The 25,595-nt window shown below is 41.2% G+C and overlaps 1 protein-coding gene across 1 annotated transcript in view; it reads right to left on the minus strand.

The window, feature by feature from the left end:
- The window catches only part of RNF144B (ring finger protein 144B), a 30,140-nt gene extending 13,865 nt beyond the window's left edge, over nucleotides 1-16,275 (minus strand). The window contains exons 1-2 of the mRNA XM_009073733.1: nucleotides 16,111-16,275; nucleotides 3,011-3,115 (exon numbers count right to left, since the gene is read on the minus strand). Coding sequence (XP_009071981.1) covers nucleotides 3,011-3,115; nucleotides 16,111-16,275 — 270 coding nt within the window. The remainder of the gene's footprint in view (nucleotides 1-3,010; nucleotides 3,116-16,110) is intronic.
- Between the last annotated feature and the right edge of the window lie 9,320 nt (nucleotides 16,276-25,595).

Raw genomic sequence — 25,595 nt, forward strand, 5'->3', positions numbered from 1 at the left:
AAGAAGAAATTCTATTCCCTGTTTAAAATGTTATCCAGAGGTTTTACCCCCCTACCTTCCAAAAGCAACAGAAGCACAGGAATCAGAGTCAAGGCAAGAGCTGTGCAAAGGCTCTCATAATTTAGTACCAAACTAGATCAACTCATAAGAATTTTACTGAGAAGACAAACCAGATTTAATTCTGGTTTGTCTTACTGAAGCATTGGTTTGTCTTAATGAAAAGCACTGAAGAAACGTTTCACACCTTGAATAAGGATCTTGAGAGAGGTAAGGAGAGGAACTTTAATGGCTATACTGTGTTACAAGTTGCTTATAAGCTTTGTCATTAATTGTTCAGTTTCCTTATTGAAGAAAGCTCACTCCTAAATTCACTGAAGTCAATGAAATGGCTTTTCTTCACTTCAAATTATGCCTGCATTGGCCTTTATCTCCCTTGTGAAGGCTAGGGCAAAAGGCATTTAAAAAAGCAAACAAAACAACTGCATTAGCTAACATAATTAGACACATTTAGCCTGAAGTATAGAAACCAATTCCACATCACATCCATGACAAAGAGTTTGAACTGCTATTTTCTCTTCACTGTAACAGTACCTGGTAAACAGCAGTCACAGCACAGTCTGAAATGAACATAACACGAAAAAAAATTTTTTCCAAACACTGATGCTATCACATAGGAGAAAACAAAAAAAAGAGCTTTTCTTTTTTATCCCCCACACTACAGGCACTGTAGTGTCATTCCTCATAGCACTGTCCTGGTGAGGAATCTTTTCCTACCAGAAGCCAGACACCAAACATCCAGATCCTCCAGAGGTGAGAAGCCTCATACTTTTACACACAGAGTTTTAGAGTGTGTAATGAATAAACTGTAATTCTAAATAGTACTTCCATGCCAAACAATAGCTATATTTAAGCATATTCTCTACCATCCGATAAGGTTCTGGTTTTTTAAATAATAGCTTTAAAAGGCCACATTTTCACAAAGAACAGCCTTTATAGAGAAGAAAAGTGAATACAGAGTGAACAGGCATAATCTGTGGTTCACATACTAACATTTCAGATTGTTAATGGAGTCAATCTATTCTTTTTGTTGTTCCTGGTTTTTCTGGGTGATTTTCTTCCCTAAAGAAATAGATATTTTGGTAAAACACGTAAGCAGTAATTTTAACCAGGTTGAGGGCTTGTTTGCTATTCAAGCAGAAGGTTTTTGTTTCAAGTGCATCACCAAAAGGGAGTGTTAGAATATTAATTCATCCACGGGACACTAATGCAGATTTGGACTGATTAGTCATTCTGCTTTCAGCCCAAAAAACACCCAAGGATTAAGCCAGTGGTCCATTAACACATGCCCTGGAGTGTCCTCCTGCTTTACTAAGGGGAAATGTATCTCGCTTAATTCCTATAGCATCATAACTCTGGCTTAACAGAGCAGAATTCTTCCTACTGTTTGCTAATTTTCTTTTAAAAAACGCATTTTCAATAACGGCTAGACACCTACAATCTGGTGCAATGAGTGGGAGGGACATTGCTACATCCTCTCTGTACCTATGTAGAAGAGAGGAGGAAGGGAAACACCTGGCTACTTTCCACAATATCTGGATTCAGGCAAAAAAAGTTCCACCATATGCCTGGATGCCATAACAAACATAGCTGCAACTCCCATGCCCTGATTCAGCTAACTACAGCACTTCAAATGTACGCTGGAGAGGAGATCCTGAATTTTTCGGGAGAACAACGCATTTTTGTTATCAGGAATGATGGCATTTGAATAGGATTATATACACCTGCTACAGTTATGTCATCTATCAGGGCTCAAGGGAATCCAGAAGACAAATTGCCTTTCTTTAGATCAAGGATGAAGATCTAATTCTCCTTGATTTTGTTCTTGCAAACAAATGCTGAAAGAATGCACAAAACCAGCCAAAATCCCTTACCCACCTCTTGCTCCTGGTGGGTTTTTTGCTCCTTGTATTCTCAGGCCCAGCAGGCATGATCCTGCCTCACAAAGCAAGCAAGCAAGCAAGCGAGAATAGCTGCTGGGTAATGTTAGATTTGCCCACAGATTATCTGTGGTGTTGTAGATGCACGGAACAGCTGGCACATATGAGGGTTCCAGCCACACTGCCAACAGCTCTTCCTCATGTCATGGGTTTGGCACTGAGCCCAACTGAGAAACTTCACACCAGCCCTAAGTCAGGCAGGAAGCTGCTTGAGCACTGCTGGAAGGCCATCAGACAGCCTGATGGAGGCCATCTACAATCCCCTCCAACCCCGTTGTGACAAGCGGTGCAAGAAGGCCTGAGGAGCACATTTTCCTTCCAGTTTCTCTGCCTTCAACTTTCAAACAGAACCTTCCAGTTACTCTGGGAGATTATGAACATGCTAGGTGTGCAAACAGCTCTGCCTAAATCTCATTTAGCTTCTAAGCTCTCAACCTCTCACGGATCTGGCTGCAGAACAAAAACACCTTTTGTATCTCTTAAGACCCACTTCCACCTAGAGCTGTGCAGATACCTTTCTTTTCATTTAACTACAGAGCCTTGCAAGTTTATATTGGACTGCAAATTGGTCATTGTACCCCAATATCAACAAACACAAAGAAATTCTGGCCTTGCATACCATTGGTCCGAGTTCTTGCTCTTGAATTAAGAAAGGCACAAGAATTTCAGTATCTGCACTCAAATCAAATCTGACTTAACTGACAGTGCTAATAGAGGGTCAGCGATTCTGGGATACAGGGTATTCTGGTTAACTCACCTGCATGGGAAATTCAGAGGTTGTCCAGATGCCAAGTAAACCTTTCCCCAAGGCACAGAGAGAGGGGAAAAGAGCAAAACCCTTGTAAAACATCTGTTTGTTTCTAGCTTCTCTTGTCAGTCAGGCTTCTTGCCAAAAGCTCATTAAAGGTAATTAAGGGGAGGAAAAAGTGTATGATCATATTTATTATGTAGATAAAGAAGTTTGGGGGATTTATGAGGAAAAAAAAAAAAGAGAAAGAAAAAAGTGTAGATACCTCTGCTTCTTGTAGGGTCCCATGGTTCAAGCATACCATGTCTGGACATGTGATAGGAGAACCACAACCTTCTTGAATTGCCAGCTGCATGTACTGTTTTAGACACTAGAAACAAGTAAAGAAAAGAAAAAAAAAGTTATAGCCCACATGTTGGTAACAAACAGATGCCAGAGATGCTGCACAGTTACCACCTCCACTCCCTTAATTGGCTGTCTTGAAGCTCTAGCACATAGAAAACATCAATTATTATAAGCATGAATGCTACAAGTCATTACATTGGAAAGAATGCAACAAAGAACAATTAATTATGCATGACTTCATCTGCCGAACATTGCATTTACCTAAGTCAGCAAGTCAGACCTTTCAGCACTAACAACCCCTATGCTCTGCTAAACTAGGATTGGAAGATTTGAGGGGGAGGAATATCTTTCATCCTAATTAAACAAGCTTCATTCTTTTGTTTTTCCTCCTGTATTCTTAATTCAGACTCTCAGCCAGCAGTGTCCATTGCAGGAGATCACATTTACAAGAGAGAGACTACTGTTCTCAGCTGCATAAGAGGGGAAAGGGGGTTTATAACCTGGTTGGAAGGTTCTGCTCTAGAAGTGCACCTATTAGTTCTTCATCCCCTTCCCAGCCCCCCACATAGATCAAGTAATTTCCACGGTTTACCACGATTTATCATCAGCCTCTAGTACATTCAAGGCCCATTTCCAGCATGGAAGCCACCTTATGAATGTTTCAAATTGTTGCATTACACAAAAATGACAAGCCTTCCCACTCCAAGAAAAAAGGGCCCTCTGTTGCCCCCATACTTTATTTGGCATGTCAGTTTCAAATAGATTCAGCCTCTCTTTAAAACACAAATTACAGAGTCTTCAAAAAAATTGTGACATAAAACTGATGCAATGGACTGAAGAACAGTGCTTGAATTGTACCTCCAAAATGCACAGGTAAGTTAGCTCACTTCTAAGTCAAACAAAACAACCAAGTCTCCTCAAAATAATGACAAAGAACACAGTAAACTGCAAATCACCATGAACAAAATAACAAAACGCGTATTTTTGACACATTTTGCTATCAGCTTGCATAGTTTATTGTAAAAGAAAACAAACATATTTTACAAAACAGCAAGACTAATGTAGCTTTGTTCCCTACAGATTTATATTTCATACCCACATGACAAACTTCTCCTCCTCCAGTACTGCTGACTTCTTCCCTTATCGTCTCATCAGTTTTCAAGAACTATGTCAAAGTGAACCATGTCTTTGAGACCTGTGTCTCTCTGCAAACTTCAAAAAGGCACTGAGTTCAAAAGCTACGAGCTGGGTTATAGGGAAATCACAGCTCTTCAGAGTATCAGCATCCCTGGACTCTTCAAAAACCATTATTTCATCATCTATAGGCATTTAACATTCAAGTCTGTGTTAGTCTCTACTATTCTGAGACAGCCTTGCATATTGTGCTCTGATGAAAGAAATTTCCTCATTTGTTTTTTTATTGGAAAACTGATTCCCTCTTAACTGTTAGGATAATTAGGACTTCTACAAATGGAAATGAAGCTTCCTTATTATTCTGTCTTCTCTTTACTGAAACATCCACATCCACATTCTGGTTAATTCTGATGAACTATACTATATTAGTTCAAGCAAGTAGAATCAGTTTAACTTAGTGGCATTTTAGATTAACTTACTTTTAATTTGTAAATATTCAAAGTGTATTCACTTCGAAGAAGACAGGGGTATAATCTACCTGGTAAGCTTTAAATATCTAGCTCATTAAGTACTAATGGATTCAGATCCAGCATTGCACCCCTCCAAGAAAGCAGCAGAGCAGGTTGTAAGGAATTGATGGTGCAAGTACTATGTGGGAGGTGAGATATTCACAGGTGAAGAGCAAAAATGAAATCACGTCAGTAACCAAAGGCAGTATTAGCTCCCTAGGGATTATCAGCTCAGATTTAACCAGGAGCTGTTATTTTATTATTCAAACAGCAGTCTCAGTGCCCTGTCCCATCTTCTCACAACTTCTCCCAGCGGCATCTAGGTACTGTGCTTATAAAAAGTCGGTTTAACCACCAGGTCAAATCACCCCACTAGCACACGCAGCTCCATCACAGAACAGTGAGCAGTAAGCAGAAGCAGGTACATAACCACAGTGGTGCCTGGGAGCAGATGTCCTGCCCACATTTGCTGCTGCCACTCTGGGCAATGGCAGCAGGTAACACAGGGAAAGCCCAAAAAAGAGTGCTCAGAGCCCAGTGTGGCTCTTAGTGCCATTGCTGATGCAGATGGAGACTGTGGGTGACCTCCTCCTGCAGCCCCACATTCATTAAGCACCTAGCATTGCCCAGATGCTTCAGCCCATATCACAGAAGAAACAGGGTAACAAGTGCTCATTCCCTGCACAGATTTCCTCCCTGGTTTGTACCTGTACTCAGGCTCCACCATGAATGATGTAAACAGAAAACTCTGCCCTCAGAGTCCTTTCCCCAAGGCCTGCGCGCACTGTGGTGTGTTGAGTGCACTTCTCAGATACGTGGGTGATGCTCCATCAGAGCCTCCTTACATCTCACTCTGCTCCTCATGGGAGACCTGATTACTTTCTGGATCAAGTCTCAGGACAGAATGTGGTGAAGGGCAAACATTTCCCTCCCACAAAAGCATTTAGTTTGCCTTAACTCCTCAGCAAGCATGAGAGAGCAACCTTTTACTTTTGCTAAGATCCTGGCTTCTGTCTCCTCTGTGGTGCTGCCTGATATTTAGTAATTTGTTTTGACAGTGTGGTACAGTGGATTTGTATTCTGGGGGCAGCTCAGGTCAGCCAGTTACAGAGGGAGGACAAAGCCTGAGAAGTTACTGCAGGCCTAGCAGCAGCCCAGAGGCTTGTTCTTAATTTAGACTTCCAGGACAGAAGCTCAGAGCACTGAAAATTACCCTTCCGTGCAAGGATGGGGATGAAGCTCTTAAGGAGCTTCGATCCACAGTATGGATTTTGCAATCAGTTTCAATACACAGTATCTAAGTCATTAGGGATACCAAGTCAGGAGAACAGAGATTTCTGAGGATTGCTACAGCATCTGGACTCTCGTTCTCTTCTGGTCCACTTCTTGGTTGTAGGTGAGGATAGGTGGGCGACCAGAGCCTTCTGTACTACTTTTAGAGGGCACTGCACTTCCAGAGGATGACTTGGAGAGATTTTATAACTGGGCTATGCAGTGCCATGGATCTTCAAATATTTCCTAGAAAACCTCCCTGTTAAATCATTTTAATAGGTATTAAATCTTTTGCCTTGATGTTCTGTGCTTGGAGAAGGTGCTGTGCATGCAATTCAAGAAGCTGATGGAAGGACTTAAAGGTGCTGGGAAACTCAAAGGAAGCATTTAATATTTACCACTGCAGGATTAAGCTTTTTACCAAAGTACGTACATGAATGAAGATGTGTTCCCTTTTAGCACCAAAGGAGAAACAGTGGGAAAGCACTAAAATTTTAAAATATGCCTTCACTTTAATGGCAAAACTGTTTTTAGAGAGGGTTTTACTATTATTTACAGCTCAGCTACTAATTTAGCTGCTTACTTGAGAAGTGGCAACTACAAGTATCTGAAAAGATGCAAGCTGAAAACACGATGAAAAGAGGATTCAATGTCTAGATAATGAATCATGATTGACCTTCTCAGCAATATGTCCTCCCACACTATCCAAAATACATTATACAGACATTAAATGGTAAGATTTTTTGTACATGTTGTCTACAAAAATCAGCAGCATCTCAGGAAAACTGCACAGACTACATATGCTACTTAATTGCTCTTCAAAGTGAAGGAAAGATCAAGATACTCTGCCTTCTGAGGTACTACGTGTTCCCTGAAAGAGTCATCTTGACATCCAAGAAATCACAAAGTCTCAACACCCTGGGCTACACTCTCCCACCAATTTCTCACAGTGTGGTGACTTTTGAGCATGGAGATCAGTTAGTGGCTGCAGAGGCCTCACCACAGGACCTGCAGCTTACAGTGACAGTAATATAATACCATCCTCTTACTTTCCATGGCCACAGCAAGTCCAAGTGACCCTCTTACCAGTACAGCAAGGTTTCCACAAATGAGTCATGTAGCCAAGGCAGAATGGTTGAGGCAACAGACTACAAAATCTACTGAGGTCTTGCTGAACAGGTTAGAATCCTGCTGACTACAGATTAAATTGAAGGTTTGACTCCATTACATTAACCCTCAAATAAATAGCAGACACCAACACAAGTAATTTTAACTTCCATGCTTGCAAGTGTACTCTAATCAGTTACCTCAGCTTCCTCAGATCATATCATGCACGCATCTGTGTTCTGGGATATATAACAAAGTCCTGATGCATTCAAACAAGAGGGATCAATTCAAATGTGACAATGGAATTCCACCAGTAAAACTCAGTACACTTAACAGAAGGATCTAACTTTGCCAAGCACAGTCCTGCTGGACTACTGTCAACTCCAGTCGGGAGAGGAACACAAGTACCATTTTCTCTGCGTGAAATTTATAATGTATAATGACACCTTTTTCTAATAATTTGCTGTCTAAGCATTTTGGGATGAGATTTTTTTTTTTCCTCTTATGCTGGTTTTGTCTTTCAAGCCATCATGTTCCTCTATTTAATAAAATAAGATCAAGTCCATTTACCTACTTCACAAAATGCTACTCATGAGTGTCTAGTAAGTTAAGGCCTGCAAAGTACTTGGATCAAGTTATCATGCAACATATATGCAATTCTTTTTTATCTTGCAGGACTTCTAAGAAAGATTATGATTTAGGCAAATACTTACATATGCCCCAAGTACACACTCGTCTCCTAGAGCTAAGGCTTTGTTGAAAATGTATGCTCTAACATGATGGAAGCATCTTTTAAAAAGCACTGAAAAGCCTAATCCAGGAATGCACAAACTAGTGATAAAAAAATTTTCTTCTTCAGCAATAAATACTTCCTCTAATCTTCAGAATCATTTTCTATAGTCAGGTGTGAGGCCCAGAAAGAGAAAATTCTGTTCAGGCTATTCTTGGATTCTTCATTTCAACACTTCTCCTGCATGCTGCTCTAGCTTTAACTTTTTTTTCTCAAAGTATATTGTACAGAGGGGATTTTTAACATACTGACCAAGAAAAATATGCCTCTTTGGCAATGTATTTAATCTGCAAAGGGACCATAATAGTTCTGCATTTTAACATGAGTTCAAAGTATAATTTCAGTGTTATGTTGCTAGGTAATGATGTGACAAAGGCACTATATCCCTCTCACTCTGAAATCTTAAGTTTCTATTCAAACCCACTTTCAGGTAATTTATGTCTTGAAGACAAAAGATGGATCTCAATCATTCCTACATACTGCTTTGTCAAGTGCCTGGACATGTTCCATTACCTTGCTCCTCTCCCATCTGCTTGCAGCTCTTCAGTTCCCTTAATGCAGCCTCATTAGTTTGGATGCAAAAGCATAAAAGGAAACTCCATATGTGATGTGACAAAACCAAACAGGTAGCTTTATTAAGAAACATAGAGGGATGGCTAGGAAGCAGAAAGCAACTGAAAGCACTGGCCTGTTTTCCAGTCAAATGACACAGATATTGCTGTTAGCCACTGTGTAGCAGTTGAATACAGGGTACGTAAGGGTATTTGTCTTTAATTCAGTTATGGAAAGAGAAAGAACTGATCTACAGTATTTCTTAGCCACTACTAGGGTGTAATCTACATTAAATGTGAAAATGCAAGAAATTATTGAAGACATCTGCCAAAACAAGTCTTTCCTACTAACGTCTAACTTCAAGACAAATTCCATTTCAGAAAAAAACACAGATTTCCATCCTAAAGTCCATAGGATTGAATTAAAATGATAAATCTCTCTTCCAAAGTTGTTCTCACAACTGTATTGGTTTTGGTTTTATTTAACCTCTTTAGGTTTCATTAAGCCTTTTTACAAATGCAAAATTTGGGGTGGGAGAGGGGAGAGAATACAGTATATGGAGGGAAAACAACTTTTCAGCTGACATTCCAGAGTGTCTTATGATTCAGAAAAAAATCAACAGATAGGCATTTAGTTGTCATTTTAGTTCTGGGCCATGTCATGCCCTTTTAATTCAGTAAGGCCTAACTTCCATTTGTTTCTTATCATTTAGAAATGTTAACTGTTCTTCAGTGCATACACAAGACAATGTATTAGTCATGGAGCTTTTTAAACAGCATATGTAATATTACTAAGTTTGATGAGACAATTCATGTCAGGACTCTGAATTTAACCACCTGATCTAGTCACCTTCTATCTAATCTACTGTGCATTCAGATACATATACTCCTCTAATGAGTACTCATAGGGTTTATGATAGATCTACATAATGTTTAATAATATGTTCAACACTGACATGACATCTGCACTTCTGCATGTTTAATCTCTAAAATGGACCAGTCACTTTCAATGTGTGGTAACAGAACTCCTGGAATCTCTCAAGAATCTCTCAATGGGTCTTAAAACTAGACGAATCAAGTCTCTTGGCAAGTAGCTTGGAGGCATTTGTACTTCCCTTGGAAAAAAAAAATGTGAGACTTGTCCAATAACAGGAAGTTTTTTAAAACTACACCACAGAAACAGCCATTTAGTAATTTGCTACAGATGATGCTACTTATGATAGGCACAGTTTAAAGTGGGAAACAGAAGTCCAATGAAACATGAAGATTGCCCAATCTATATTTTAATTGCTAAGGACCAGATGCAGCAATAAATGATTTGCTTTCAAACAGATAGAAGATAAGGCAACATAAGAGCCTTATTAGGAAAGATGCTTGAAACAAAGTGAAAAAATGCCCCTGTAGCTTCAAAGGACATACAATCAGCTCACGGCTCAATATAAGGGAAGGAATAACATCACTGACAAGCGTTTTGTATTGACACAGCTAAGTGAAAACACCAAGCAATCATGACAATGGAACAGAATATAATGGCCTCATCTTGTTTCACAAGCCTATTTTTTATGGGATCTTTCAAGTATATCTGAGAAATATATAGCCATCAGCTTTGTCTCAAAAGATCTACCACCAACGGTGCTAGATTCGGCTCAGAAACACAGTCTAAAACCAAACCGCACGTCCCGCCACATCCTGACAGCCTTCACAAAAATCAGGATAGCTTCCTGATAATTGTTGCCATGAAGTGGTACCACCAAACAGAAAAGGACCAGAGAACAGGACCAGAGAAACTCATCCCTCCCAAAATGGAAACAGCTGTGAATATCATTGCTCTAGCTAATAATCTGTGTCAGGCCAAAGCTGGCCTTACCAACAGCTACAAAACAGACACGACCGTGAGGTTTACATCAGAGTCTGGCTCAGTTACTGTGGCACTCTGAGGCACTGACAACTTACTTCACATCTGTTTCTTCTTTGGTTAAATGGAGATAACACCAGCTTCACTGATGCAGAGCTGTCATTAACATGTTAGATCCCTCTTCCTCACCTGCCTTCCCTTGGCCACCATCCAGATGCTGCTACCTCTCTTGACTTCAGAAATGTGCAACCCCTTTTCCTGAATAGCAGAATCCATCAAAAGGCAATGGGTACATTTGTGCTTTTTTGGTACCCCTACTAACTCTGCCTTTGGTGTTACTCTGTGCAGAAATGCATACAAAAAGTTGTTAAATCATCTAAATTACTATAAAAGCACTATGTGTTCAGTGCCAATATCAGTAGGTGTAGGAATTTTCCTTTTTGAAACTTTAAAACAAAATATACTGAAACATTTCAAATGCTGGGCTAGGAATAAAGAATCCAAAATGTCAACACTTGGAAGTGGAAAACAACCTGAGGTGAGATTTATATAAAGTAAGTGGGGCACTGCAGTACAAGGTCTATTTAGGAAGAGGAGAAAGTAGTGTTCTGGTACAGCCATGAGCACATGCAGGTGTCTCCTAGGATGGGTGAAAAGAGGAGGAAGAAGAGGGGAGCAAACCCCTTCCTGAAAATCAGCAGAAAGAAACCAAAGTGATACTTAAATCCTGTGTTAGCTAGATGATGGCAAATCTAAATATTCCCTTACTTACAAGTTTTACTAAGTAGTCTTTCAGTGGACTATTTGTATACATTTGCTCCAATTAGCAGGCATCCCACACTCTTTGTCATCTGCCTCCTCCTTGTCTTTGATTTACTTGGTCTCCCCTGCTCTCAGGATTTTCTGCCCATGCTTTTCGTTGATGATTCTTCATAGCTTTTTTACAGTTTTCCAGTGCTCCCCTGCACAAGCAATCTGAAGCTTCCCAGCACTAAGGGCAAAATGTCAATATTCAGCCACCCAAAGGAGGCAGGGCAATGCACAGCGGCTCTTAAAAAGATTAAAGAAAGCAGAGGAGCCTTAGAGTGTCCTGCTGGTGAAGTGCCAACAGAGAAACTCTTATTTCTGTAAGGGTTTCTTCTTCCCCTCTAGCAAAAGTAGCTGGCAGCAGCCTCTCTCAGAGGCTGCAGCCTCCCAAGGCCCTGACTCACCAGGCAGACAGCTGCCCAGGGCATCAGGTTGTCTACAGCAGCAAAAGAGCCTTTTTAGCCCATGTCTAGCCCTAGCCTTGCTGTCACACATAGCTACAGCAGAAAATCTTGCTCTTCAAATGCCTTCAGAACACCTACGTGTAGAAGCACAAGACAGCCCAGAAGCTACCTGGGCTTGCATGCTGACTGCTCCTTTTAAGGCTGCATGAAGTTTAATCTCATTTGGACTGCATTGTGTGCACCAAAATAACAAACAGGTAGCTCATCATGGTATTTGTTTTGCAGGTTTTGTAAACCCAGTTACCTCACACACTTCTCAGAAATACAAGACTCAACAAAGAATTTGCTTGGGAAAAAAGAAGGGTGAATCATGCTAGTTCTGCATAAACCTGTGCTGACAACACAGAACAACATACATAAAAGCATCTTTTATTTATAGAGTTTGTTACATGTTGTCTCTGGTATCTCAAACCCTGTTCCAGTAAATATCACACAAGATAGATATAAGCTGCTGCTTCACATAAATAGCAGCAATGCCATTTATTGCTCACCTGGCTCTCATTAGGGCTCTAAAATGTTTAGGAGGAGGGGAAAAAAAAAAGAGGAAACACAAAACCAAAAGAACTGGTGCATGGGGAAGAAGCTGACCCTGGCTTTTTTACTGACCCCTAAGCCCATATTTTCTGTAACTGCACTGCACTGGTTCCCTTCTGACATCACTGCCACCAGGGCAATCTTACCCCACCTGTTAAAACCTCACCTTCATGACTGCTTGCAGGCTACAGACACACCAAGACTTTCATAGGACCCTTGATACTTCCAGTATTACTGCTAGTCCTGTACTCCCTACTAGTGCTTCCAAAGGGTAATTTATGCTGTGCCAGATACCAGGACATTTCTAACACGAGAATGTGAGATACATATGGTCACACCACTCACAGTCCGTCCCTGCCGTTTCAGCCAAGTTTTTAAAAGGCAGGAGTCTCCAAGCTGTATACTTTCCAGACAGTCTAATGAGCACCAAAGCCTGGGCAACACCCAGTGCCCAGTCCAAAGGCAAAGCAGAGAGGGTGGCCCATCCATTTCTGGCACTACCCCACCAGAGCACTCCTGATTCTTGCCTGAGTAAGGCACTGCTAGAGGTCTCTGGGGAAGGAAGGAGAAGAGCAAACATGTAGGAAAACTGATTATAAATAAGTATAATATTTAAAGTATAATTTTGTAAGTGGATAAAATAGGACACAATTTGGACCCAGATGTAAGTGCACTAAAGTACTGTATTTTTAAGACAATGATGGTGTGGTCAAACAACAGTGTATAAGTATTTTACATACATATGTGAGCAATGTAGCCACCACAGAGGCAAAAACCACAGAGTAGTTGCATACTCAGGGAAGAAAAAATTGCAACACAAGGTAAGCACAAGAGTCTGCTGATAGGAAGGACATCCCCCAAACATACAAGGATGAGTGGTAAGACAAGAAACAAGGTAAGCAGTATGAGGAACAGATGAGACTCCCTCCCTCTTTGGGAATGGGGCAAGTAGCATAAAACTATGCAGCTTGAGCAATACGTATATTGCTGACTATCTGTATGTAAGAGTGTGTACCACAGCACGTCACGCTGCAAAGGTTTTATAGGTATAGGAAACGAACCAAGTAATGCAAAGTGCAGTCCTCTAAAACTTTTGCAGATAAAATATATCTCACATCCCTGCCCAACTCTCTTCAGAGATCATCCTTTCATTCGAAACTAACAGAAGTCCAAACACAATGAAACCAAGTCATCAGGTACACTATAGCCATTTCCAAATGATTGGGATGTGTAAATGTGGTTTTTATCTCACATTTCAATGAAGTCTTAAGCCAAGCGCATCAAATGTTGAGAAATACAAGGCTGATGCCTCTTAAGACCTGACTGGGCTACCAAGTAAGACAGCAAGTGTGTTCTGCAAGCCATCTGCTTTTTCTGCTCTGAACAGAGTGAGTAGAAATGTTCATAGCTATTTGAAAAACTCCAATCTTGCTAGGAGCATTCCATCAAAATGCAAACACACTTTCTTAAACAGTTTACTTACTTTGGCTAGAACACAGTTTTTATGGGGTATCATGTTTATTGCAAGAGTTTCTAAACTAAAAAAATAACTGTTCACAATTCTAACTAATTTGAAATCCTTGGTTTTACAGGATACAAATGAAAAGGAAATATGATCTCACCCCTGCAGATACCTAAATAGTAACAATTTCCAATTATTTTCACAGTCACAAATGCTGTAGTGAAAAATAATCATAGTTGAAGAATAATCATTACAGTTAGCAAAAACCAAAACTAAACTAAACTAAAATACCTTCACATGTGTAATAGAAAAAAAACAAACTACCAGTTTCAGCTTAGTGGTGCAGAACCTATTACATCCATGTCAAGCCCTTTTCTATTTCAAATTTAATACTACCCTTGGATCTGTATAATTAACCTTAGTGATAGAAAATAAGAATAAGCTGAAAGCATTGTTTGCTGAAAAACAGATATGGGCTTGATCCCATAGCTCACAGTTGACATACTTACCCCAACATCTTTCTTAAGGGCAGTGTGAAGGTATCTAGATGCCCTGGTATGGGTGGGAGGAAATTTAGGGCATGGCATACCAGTGCAGCTCCTTCAGGCTGCAATCCTGAGCAATCCCCATGCAAGCCACAGGACTGAGGTACTCCATGTCAAACTGCTTCTGACACTGCTTTTTGGAGGCTGCCCAGACATGCAACTCATATGACCTCCCAGAAACAGCTCTGGATTCAAGACAGAAAGCCATATAGGCAGGTTAAAAGTTTCCAGAGCCCCTTTTGTTGTAAGATGCAAGATCTCTATGTCTCTATAGCATCAGCCCAGACACATCCATAGGGAGGACATTCAGACACAGACAACAACAGTCAGACAAAGGTTAGACATGGAGCATAAGAACAACCAAGACATATTACGCTCACTGAAATAAATAGAGCATGTCTAAAGGCTTCTCCCAGCTGCATTCAGTGCTCACTCATGGCTGGCTCTTGGTTTAGATAAAGTCAGTGAAGTTTGCACAGAAGCCAAACAACTGTAACTGCACTCTCCATGTTGCTGTCCTGGCACTGAAGAGCCAAGCTCACAGTGGATGCTCTCTCTGCTACCGGCCAGGTAGCAGCAGAAAGGTACGGATGGGGTAACAGCTGTGGCACCAAGAGGGGACAGGTGGAGACAACAACATCCCCAGTCATTGCCAACCTCTCCCTTTGGCCAGTGTCCTGGAGGAGTGGAGAGCCCAGCTCTGCCTGGCAGAGTCCTCAGCAGCCCTCCCTTCCCCAGGGCAGAAGGGTTACTCTGCCCAGCTAACACTGAGATTAATGTGTCATTAATGATACTAAATATGAGACTGAATTCTTGGAGGAGAATGGGACCACTGTAAGTGTATCACCACCTCCAATTTGGTTTTTTTTTAATTCAAAGCAGTATATTCATACCTACCTCCTAGGTATGTGCTCTTAAAACTTTTGTTACAAACTAAAATATAGAAATGTTTTGTGGAAGTCGTTATGGAAAACAAACTGAGGTTGAAATGCATATTAATTAATCTTACCCTAGTTTCTTGAAACACACAGCTAGATTACTCATCCCATTGAAGCTACCCTGAATTCAGCTTAAGTGAAAGATATTCTCACTCAAGCTGACTTCACAAATACCAAATTTCTTCCATGGGTTCAAACAATCAAGGGTAAAACTTAAACGTACTTGCTTGATGCTCATCCACAATATGTTGTTAAAAAATAAAACCAAACACATTTATTCTGGAGTTCAAAAAACCCCACCAGCATCCTCCAGTGACTTCTGACTTGTTCCCAAAATCCATTAGTCAGGTACATCAAAGTCACTATCACCAGAGAAACTAGGTCCATATTCCCATGCTGACAACGAGACCAGAAGAGTACTACTATCTACAGGGCTTTTATCAGCTCACTCAACCTCTGCCTTTAATCATTTCCACCAGCTTTATTTGAACTGAATTTGCAGGACAGAGAGTCCTCACTGACAACTATAGGCAATGCATGACCTGGGCAACATCTCTGCAGCACAGACTGCAGAGAGGCACAGGTCAATAGGCCAAGGTTCGTTTTTGTTTAGGTTTTCTGATTGACCTTAAAAGTTACAAGACTATAAAGGTCTCTGAGAACTCAGGCAATGATAACAGGGAAACAAAACCTCACAACTATCCTATGATGTTTCAAGATTTTGCTTCACTAAAAAACAAATACTGAGATTGCATACAGCCTATGTATGTTCTCCAACAGTCTTAGAATGCATCTTTTTTCCAATTTATGACTGGGATTTATTATTACTTGCTATGGGAAATCTGTTAGAGTTATGAATTATCAAAAGCAGAATGACAGAGAAATCTTCTCAATAAGGCAAGACACACTAACAGCAAAAGCTCTTTAGAAAAGCATCCTCTATCAGCATGGGTAACATATGCTTCTTGTAGGAGACAAGCGATCCCATCTCAGAGTTCTGCCTATCTCCCATTACCCTGCATTTGTAATGTAAAGGCACTGATAGACCTTACCGCTGTACAAAAGATGCAGCTGCATTCCTGAAGAGTGGTCATCTTATCCAGGGAATATTCACAGAGACATAGTTTGCAAGTGAGCAGGGGCTCCAGAGCTAACTCTCCAGCTTCTGATTCGTCAGCTGTCATGGTGTGAGGACAAGCCTTCCCAGCAGAGTCCATTCAGTCATTAATGGTCCACTCAGCCTGAAAAGAGAAACTGACAGCTGAAACATTGCATAAGCCATGTAGTCACTTCTATTGACCTTAAAATTTACATCTCAGATCCATAAAAGCACCTGCACACCCAAATGTACTACTTGATGTCTTGGGGCCAGTCTTACCCTCAGGCCATTCAAAATTTACAAAGAAGGTGTCTGAGAGCCCACCTTCTCAAAAGACACAAACTTAGCTGTGTTCGTAAAGAACATTCACCTTGCTGGCACCAAGCATCTCAGTCAGGCTCCTTAACATCAAACTAAAAAAAAAAAACCAAACACAAACCAAAAGCCACACATAGGGCATTACCTATATTACATGCAATAGCACAGTGGTCAGAGCCCTCACCAAAGTCCTAGAAGTAGAGACCTGATTTGGGACAATGAACTGTTAGTTAAAAAAATAAACTGATTCATAGGTATAGATATATATCACTCTGCCTTTCCAAATGAGCTTCAGAGTCACACTCTTCCCATCTCCATGGGATCCTTCAGTCTTCATTGCACCCACACAGTTCCAGTGGGTGACTCCACTCCTACCTTCTATTCAATTTGGTGGTTCAGGGGCTCCCCTGGCCCGTACAAGACAAGCACAGATTCCCACTTCCTAGGCAAGCATTTCAAACATTTAGTCTGTAATGCAGATGATGAGGACCATGAATTCCACCTTCTCCATGACTTGTCACCAAGATAGCGAGCAGGTAGTCTATTTGCAAGAGGGGTGGTGAAGGCATCTAAACTCAGGAAAGGGTTTCAGATTGCATGTCCTACTTCATACAGGGGCTGGAGCTTAAATCCAAGTAAGAGTACTTAATGCACTGTATTTTTCTGCATTGCCTTGATGATGCCAGAGAGCTGCCTGTTTAGGTCTGTGGCTTTTGTGCATCCCAGTCCCTGGCATCCAGCTCTTCTATTTATTTCATAGGGCTCTTAGACATCTAACTGAAGTTTGTGAACCAAGAACTAAGAGCACTAGCACTTTGACAGGGAGACGCTCAGAATAGCTGTGTTTTCACCACACATGTCACGGCAATGCTTGCGGAAGAAATGTCTATTCTCTGACGATCAACAAATGCAAATATCATGCTCACATGTAATGTTTTCTGGCCTAAGCATTTGAAAACACTGTAACAATCACAAAAAATTTCAAGACCCTCATTCTTACATAGTAATGCTGAAAAAGGAATTAAACAGGATATCCTCATGCTTAAGCTGAAACAATGAAAAACACGTTTGCAGATTTTATTCACCTCGACACAGACAGTGGGGTTTGCTGCAGCATTTAAGATACAGGAAGATCTATTCCCATCTCCAAGAAACTTGGCTCAGCTTCCACAGATCTGCTTCCGAATACACTTAGCTAACGGCAAGACAACCTTCAAGCACATTTCTTACAAGAGACCTGGTGGCCAGCTGTGTACAGCTGCTTGCAGCAGCACCCAGAGTGCAGCTCTACTAAATCTAGAGCATTGCTTCACAAATGGAGGCTGCATGAACATGAAACCAATCGAGCCCCATCCACGTGCCTGTTAGATTTGACATCTCATTAGGCAAACAGGGGACTCAAGCCCTTTGGTCCACTTCTGCTGGTCTCCCCTGCAGTCCAGAGTGCCCTTGTGGCAGCGCTGTCAGGTCACATTTGGCAGCACGTCCCTGCTGCTATTCTGTGGTGCCCAGAGTGGCCAGGCCAGCAGCAAGACAGTCAGTGTGTATGCAATGTACTCATCTGTAGTACCTGCTCAATTCCTCACTAGAGGAAGAAATGATGGGGCTCATGGAGCTCGAGGGGTCAATGCAGGTGGAAGCTTTCCTCACAGCTCCCAGCTCATAACCTGATGCACAGCCGAGCCCCATCCCCAGGCCTGTCCCCTAAGCCTCATGCCCTGTGCTCCCACAGTCTGCAGGAAGCACTTTCTCTTCAAAAGCCATGAAACCACAACAAATCTTGGTTGGAGCACACTTAACCCTTTTTAACTTTTACACTTTGCAGTATTCTGGCCTAGCCTGTCAGAGAAGCCATCAGATTTGTACTCTGAGACATCTTACCTGTAAGAACTCAGTTTTAAGAGATACAAGAGTCACAGCCAAGATTCTGGCAACCAAATTCCTGTCCACAAATCCAAAGCAAACTCTTTATTTTATGGTTCTTATCACTAGTTCAAAACGTATGCCATTCTCACAGTATTTTTGGTGCAGTCCTGGAGCCTGATAGCATGATGTCCCCCACAATTTGCTCCATACAGCTGCAGAGCTGGAGCTCCAGCACAGCTAGAAACCTTGGAAGGAAGCCTCCCTCTGAGTCAGGAATTGCAATACTTTTCTGTAATTACTGCAGCCGGGCGGGGGGGAACACTGACTCACTGGAAACGCTATGGCAGATCAAGAATTACCTGTTATTTAAACCTACGTGCTAGACATTATCTCAGTATTTAGGAGAATTCTAACACATTTACTCAGGTTGCTTTTCAACAGCAGCTGCATCTGTACAGGTAAGCTACTCGCCCCTTCTCACACAGATCTGAAATTTCTTCATTGACATGGTAAAAGGTAGCAATGTTAAAAGGAGGGATGCAGAAAAGAACAGGCAGGAACATTTCAGGGTGTGGGAATAAGATGGATACAGCTGTTTCCAAAGTCAGTGCTCTTTTTATAACTGAAAGGGTTATGACCCTGCATGCAGGCAGCATTAAGAGAGCCATAAGAAGATTCAGGTGTACGACTGAGGTTTAGGGCTAGGGGCTAATTTTAGATGGCCTAAATCCAGCACTCAGTGTGACAGCAAGAGTTTGCCACAGTGAAGCACAGGCTCCTGATACACCACTCTGCCCTAGTAGCAACCAGTGTGACAGCTGTAGGGACTCATTATAATATCCCACTGTCATTATGACAAACAACCCTTGCTCCTGAAGACTGTAGGTTAAATTCAGTTTTGCTCCCTGTCCCCCTGCACACTCGTCCTTCCCTCACACCAGGATGCCAGAGCAGGCCTGATGTTCTCCCTAAAACAGGCAGAGCACCCCATGGAAATCTCCAGCAGACAACACCAAGCAAACCTGGCAGACCAGAGGATCCAGCCCCCAGACAGCCCAGGCTGGCTCACCTCACCACAGCCCCATTAGCCCCATTAACCCCATCAGAGTTCCTCAAATGAAGCGAACAGGATCAGAGACATGGAGACAGCTGAATGTCCTGCCTGCTCAGCCCTTGAAGGAAACACCATGGCTACCAGGAACAGCACTCCATCCACGCTCGCTGAGAGGCCACAAGCTTATTCATGAGCAGTTCTCTGGGTCAGGCTGGCACACTCAAAGCCATCCTGTTAACATCTGAAAACCTGTCATTCAAAGACAGTAGATGTGTGGTCTACTTGGGCTGCTCCTTTTCCCAGAGCAACCCAGTCCCATGGTCCCTGCTTCTTCCTACCAGAATGGGGACTTCTGCTACTGCTGTCAAGGGATGCATGCAGGGATAGGAGTTCAGGGTTCTGGAGAAGGATCCATGCAACAGCAGCTGGGCTCTGAAATCAGGTCTGTATGGGAGGTTCATTCTCATCATCAGATCAGACAGTGGAAACAATGGAGAAAGACATGTCTTTCTCCAGTTCTCACCCTCTACTGCTTCTCCAGTTCTTTGTCAACACTTCAAGATGCATTGTCCTCTCCCAAGCTCTCAAACTACCTCCTCAACTTTACCAGCCCAGCAGAACTGACCCTTCTATGTTCTGAAGAGAAGCCATGAAGTTCCACCTCAGCTGCCCCAAATTTTTATGGCTTCTACTTTGCTACACTTAGTCCCACAGACTGTCATTAGTTAATGATACATCCATAAGTTTTCTTTACAGTGGATTAAAATTCCTCTTGTAATTACAAGTGAGTTGCCAATAGGTTAAGTTGAAAATAAAACATCTTGGATGTGCATGTTGTACAGGGGAAGAGGGAGTCAGTGAATAATGAGTTTGGGACAAAGAGGTAAAGACCATTCCATATTTGGTTATATCATTAAAAGGGACCTGAAATAAAAGTAAGTGGAAAGTTTTTGAAAAACAATGGACCCTCACATAAATAAAATATATTTCTAAGCACTAAGAAGATCTTCCCTTTCATGCTCACAAACACAATGACACATTTATGATAGCATCCCGAACAATGCAAGAAATGTGTCACTGAAACTGTAATGTAGCACCTAAATCCTCACAAAAACCTCCACTGAACAGCAACACAGGCTCCACGAGATGTTGTGGAATCTGGATAAATACATCTCAAGGATACTCTAACCCAGAGAAACACACTAGTCTGAATTCTGCACTAGCGTACATCATTGTCCCCAGTATAAGTATAAATGCTCATGAACTAAAAAGATCTACTTTTTGTACATCTATCAGTCATGTACATATACACGCACATACAGATCATACTCCTTTTATATTGCACAGGATTTCCAGGAAATTAGACCGCTTTCCTGAAATTGTATGCTGCCCACCTCATAAGAGGACTCATACTTCCCTGGCTCTGACACAAACTGTGTTGATGCCACAGGATAAGGCAGGACCAGAATGAATGTGAAGGAGCTATGTGGGGTCAGCTCTAGAAGGGTACAAACTGCACAGTCACCAGGACCACAGTTGGCCAAGTGCTCAGACCTGTCAGCACTTCCATTTTGTTCATCTGCCTGTGGACACTTTTGCTTTGCCTCTGGGAGGTGACAAACCTTTGTGCTTTCACGTAGCACTGAAACATCTCAACATTATCCGTAAGCAAAAAAACATTAGTGTGTGCTCAAAGCAGAAAGGGATCAGAAGGATAAGTGCGAGCAGAAATACTAACACAAAAGCAGTGGAGATTTTGAGTGAAATATGAAAAACAGAACAAGAGTACTGGAGGAAGGAATACAGAACTTGCCTGCCTTCAGGGCCTCCTGACACCACAGTGTCTGATGTCTAGCCTTGAAAATTACTTCCTAACAGCAAATATCTGCTGTGCCTGCTTCTAGAAAGGTACCCGTTGCAAATCCTGGCATTAGTGTCCTGAAGTGGAAATTATTAACTCCCTCAAATGGGGGTGAGAGAGCACCTGGATGAGTGTCTGGCAGATAGCCAAGGTCAAGCCACCACAACTCCATAGAGGTGTCAAAAATCGATGCAATCTAGGGCTGAAACTTTTTCTGCAAGCATGAATTGTAAGGTAACATCCTTGTTACAGTCACACAAAGGCTCACTTGAGCCTCCCCAGCTGCCTCAAACCAAGACTACTACCAAAGAACAGAAGTTACTCTGTATATGGGATAGAGCAAACAAGCCAGTCAGTCTCCTGAGCTGCAATATCAGAAGGACATTGTCCCTGTGCCTGCAATCAACTCACTGTACTTAGCTAAAAAAATGTGTCTGAAAGTGACTTTCACCAGTTAGAAACATCACATAGAATCATTAAAGCCTCCTGCACTGAAGCTGAAGGAGAATGAATAGATTATGTTCAGCACCATAAGTCATCCTTTCATTTTTCACATGCTAGATCCAGGTGCAAGTACAGAGCTTTTGGAGAAGTTACTTAAAGTCTTGTGTTTACAAACAATTCTGCTGAAGTTAGTCGAGCTGTGCAATCAGAGTTTAAAGAAAGTCAAGAAATGTACAAATATGAGTCATATTGCTCCAGGAAACATTAATGAAACAAAAAGGGTCCTTTTATGTGTATTTTTCCCTGTGGGCTGGCATGTGCCCCAGCCCATTCTGTGGGCAGGGTGAGACCTGACATGCCCCTCTGCCCCAGTACATCCTTGCCATAAACCAGCACCCAGGCATGTGGACTTGCATTCACATGGTGGGATTGTAAAGAAGCATAAGGACACGTGTGTCTAACACATAACACAGCACTTCCTCGTTTTACAAAAAAACCATTTTTGTCTCAAAACAAACTCACAGCGCCTGTGCTACACTCCTGTTTAGTGTACCAGGTATTACTGAACTTTCTTGAAGAAACATTTGCAAGCACTGCAAGTATTTCATTCTCATGCCCTAGGGATTTTTTAAGTACTCCGCCCATTATGAAATTGCTTCAGTGCCATACAAAAACCTTGTTTGACATCGTTGAACTCAGGATTCTGTTGTTTCCTGTAACTAAGGTTCCCACCTTAAAAAATAAAATAGTAGAAGAAAACTACCTGAAAAATGTAAGTGTTCAAAACAGGTGCTAAAAATCAGGCCCTTGGAGAAAAAAAGCAATTATAAAAAGATTTAAACAATATAAGAGTGGTATTAAGATAATGGGGTCAGATCACAGAAGATATAAACTGAGCTATGGAATTAGGACATGTGAAGATAGCTGCCAGAAACCCACATTTCTATCAACTTCAGCAAACCCCATCATTACCAGTTTTGGTTACAAGTCCTTAGCTGTCCCAGATCTCTCAAGATAATGTTACTCAAAATTCACTTTTAAGACAGCTTTTTTAAACACAACAGCTCTGCAAAAAGAATTAGTCTGAATCAAGTGCACTAGTACTTCTGTAGTCTAACAGACAGACCACTAAACCACAATGTATTAATTTCTCTTTCTGATAGGCACTGCCTACACAGAGCTACTGATCTAGTCCATACAGTATTACTTATCAGGCAGTGATTTAGAAAGGCTGTAAAACATATGATTAAAGCTCCAATTTAGGAAAGCTTCTATCTTCAAGAAGGGCATTTAATCATATGTTTAAGTGCTCCTATGTATCAAAGCCTGAATGTTCTGCTTTATTGCAATGATATTATTAACAAGTTAAACAAGTACTAAGATTTTCTGAAATCAGGGTCTCAAAAAAGCAACCAGATCCATGAATAGCAGGTCTCATTTTAAATACATTTTTAATATATTCAGAAACACTGTATTACATCTGTGCCTTAATACATCAAGCACTTGATTACATGCATGTACAAGGAAAACCCATTTCTGGATTACCATAATATGCTACCAAGCTGAAGCATTAGAGAGAATAAAAGTATTTCAATATCTGTTCTCTTTGAGCAAGGCTTAAGGAAAGTCAGATGTATAATATTTCATGACAGCTTTCTGCACTGTAAAATTTTTATTGTCAGAAAACTTGTTTAAAGCACAAGCAGCCTAAGTATATGTGCTGTCTGGTACATGAGAACACACCAAAGGCAATTTCTCTCACTTGTTTTCATTGGATTGCCTGGGAAAAAAAACCCAAAAAACCCAAACCCTTGAGCTGCTGTTCAAGAAGCACTGTCTATACGGAGTATTTTCATATCAGGCTAGCAACCAAAAACTAAATACATCAAATACTTTGAAAGGAATGTAGTGAGTGGGAAGACTCTTGCACAAGAAAGATGTTAAGAGACAAACTATAGTAATTAAGAATATCATCCAGCATCCTGCCAGGAATTTTTATACCAGCACTTCAGGATGCTTAAAATACACACTGAACAGCTTCCCAAATCTCACACACATCCAATAATTTCAAAACATTCTAATAAATCAAAATGTCATTAGGGCACATATACATCAGTCTCCACAAGTCCTTGATAGTACACTTGTTGGTAACACCTCCACTGTAAGACAATACTGTGAGGTATGAATAACTTTGAGATTTTACAACACCAGTTCACAGTAGCTTCTAGTGATGCTACATCAATATGTCCTCAGGCAGGTGAGTTATTTTGCAAGAAAACCATGGATATTAACTGAATATAACAAAGCACTTTCTTTTTTTTCCAAAACACGTGACTCTGCAATTGTGGGAAGATTTTATGTATTTCCTTGCAACACTGCTTGAGAATAAGCGAGGGGGGAAAAAAGTGGCCTTTTCCCCATTCCATTCCTAAAGAGCTGAGTCGTCCAAGAAAAGGGTAACTAACAGCTAATGGTAAAATAAATGCTGCTACTCCCAGCTGAAGGGCAGTTAGGAAAAGCACTTTCTGATCCCTTAAAAATATGTAAATCAAAAAAGAAATAGTGCAGCCTGCTACTAAACTGAAATGAACAATCAAAACATGGTCTTTGACTCTTCCATACTGACAGGAGCCACACAATGGCAACATTCACTGAATCCACGAGGATGGGAGTAAGCCCTTCTGCGTGGGATGAGGTCAGATCATTGTATCACAGAAGCCATCACCTTCACTCAGTTCTGTGCTTGAACTAGGACAAATCAAAGTTCAGGATACAGCTCTATTTACACTGGCAGGCTGGAAAGCCACAGCTTACTGCATCAGATCTACTGGATGTGAGTCCTGGCAGGCATGTGGGCATCAATCTGGGGATGATCCAGATGTCCCAAACTTGCTGTGCCTGAGCAGCGTGATGGTGTTGGCCACAAGCATAGGCTACAACAACGTTTGGTCTCACAGGTGGTCAATAGCAGGATTCTCCTAAGGTTTTATGTTCACCCTGCTCACAGTGCTAAACAAAGTTTATCAGTACAAAATGCAGTAAAACAAGCAAGTACAGGCAGACAACAGAACTTCAGTGTTTTGGCATCAAACACTTCCAAATATTTCCAAAACACATTCAAACAACAAAATTGTACCAAGTGGAATTCCAAGTATTGGTCACTAGGTCTAAGATTAAACCCCAAAGCTTATCTAACATGCCCTATTCTTAATGACACTATGCAACATCTGTTAATGCTAAGCTACAAGGAATTTCCACCCAAACTAGTTTGGTGCACTTTACTTTTAACATCCTGTTGACAAGAGGTAATATGCCACTATTAAATAAAAGCAAGTTCTTCAAGACATTAATGCCAAAGCAAATGATAGATCATCCCTTCTGACCACATGAAGGCTTTTGGTAACTGTAGCATTTACTAAGTAAAAAGGATTTGAGCTTTTGGGAGGTCAAATGGGTTGATAACTTGGCTAGCTGTCTCAGCTGAAACAAGAATAGGAAGTCAGATATAATAATTTGCCATTGACACAGAAAAACTGTTTATTTTTGTTAATCAGATAACAAAACCTTGGGATATGTTACATCCTTGAGCTGGAATGCTTACAGTTTAGATGGGGTGTGTTCAGAAGATTATTTGTGACATTGGCCTGTTCTAGCATCAAGGATTTTTAGAAGCTATTTGTAAACACATATTGTTAAAGTGAAAGCACTGGAACTTTCTTTGACAGAGGGATGAGATTTACCTATTTGTTCATAGTATGTGCTTTTCTTCTAACAAGAAACTAACTGTGCTGTCAGGCTCCTCTGGCTGGAGACAACCAAAGCTGCATCAGCATCCTGACTGCAAGGCAACCAGGTCAAGGCAAACAGAGGTGTGACACAAAGTCAGGCCTCGAAA

This window comes from Acanthisitta chloris, unplaced genomic scaffold (assembly GCF_000695815.1).
Source record: "Acanthisitta chloris isolate BGI_N310 unplaced genomic scaffold, ASM69581v1 scaffold40244, whole genome shotgun sequence".
Taxonomy (NCBI): domain Eukaryota; kingdom Metazoa; phylum Chordata; class Aves; order Passeriformes; family Acanthisittidae; genus Acanthisitta; species Acanthisitta chloris.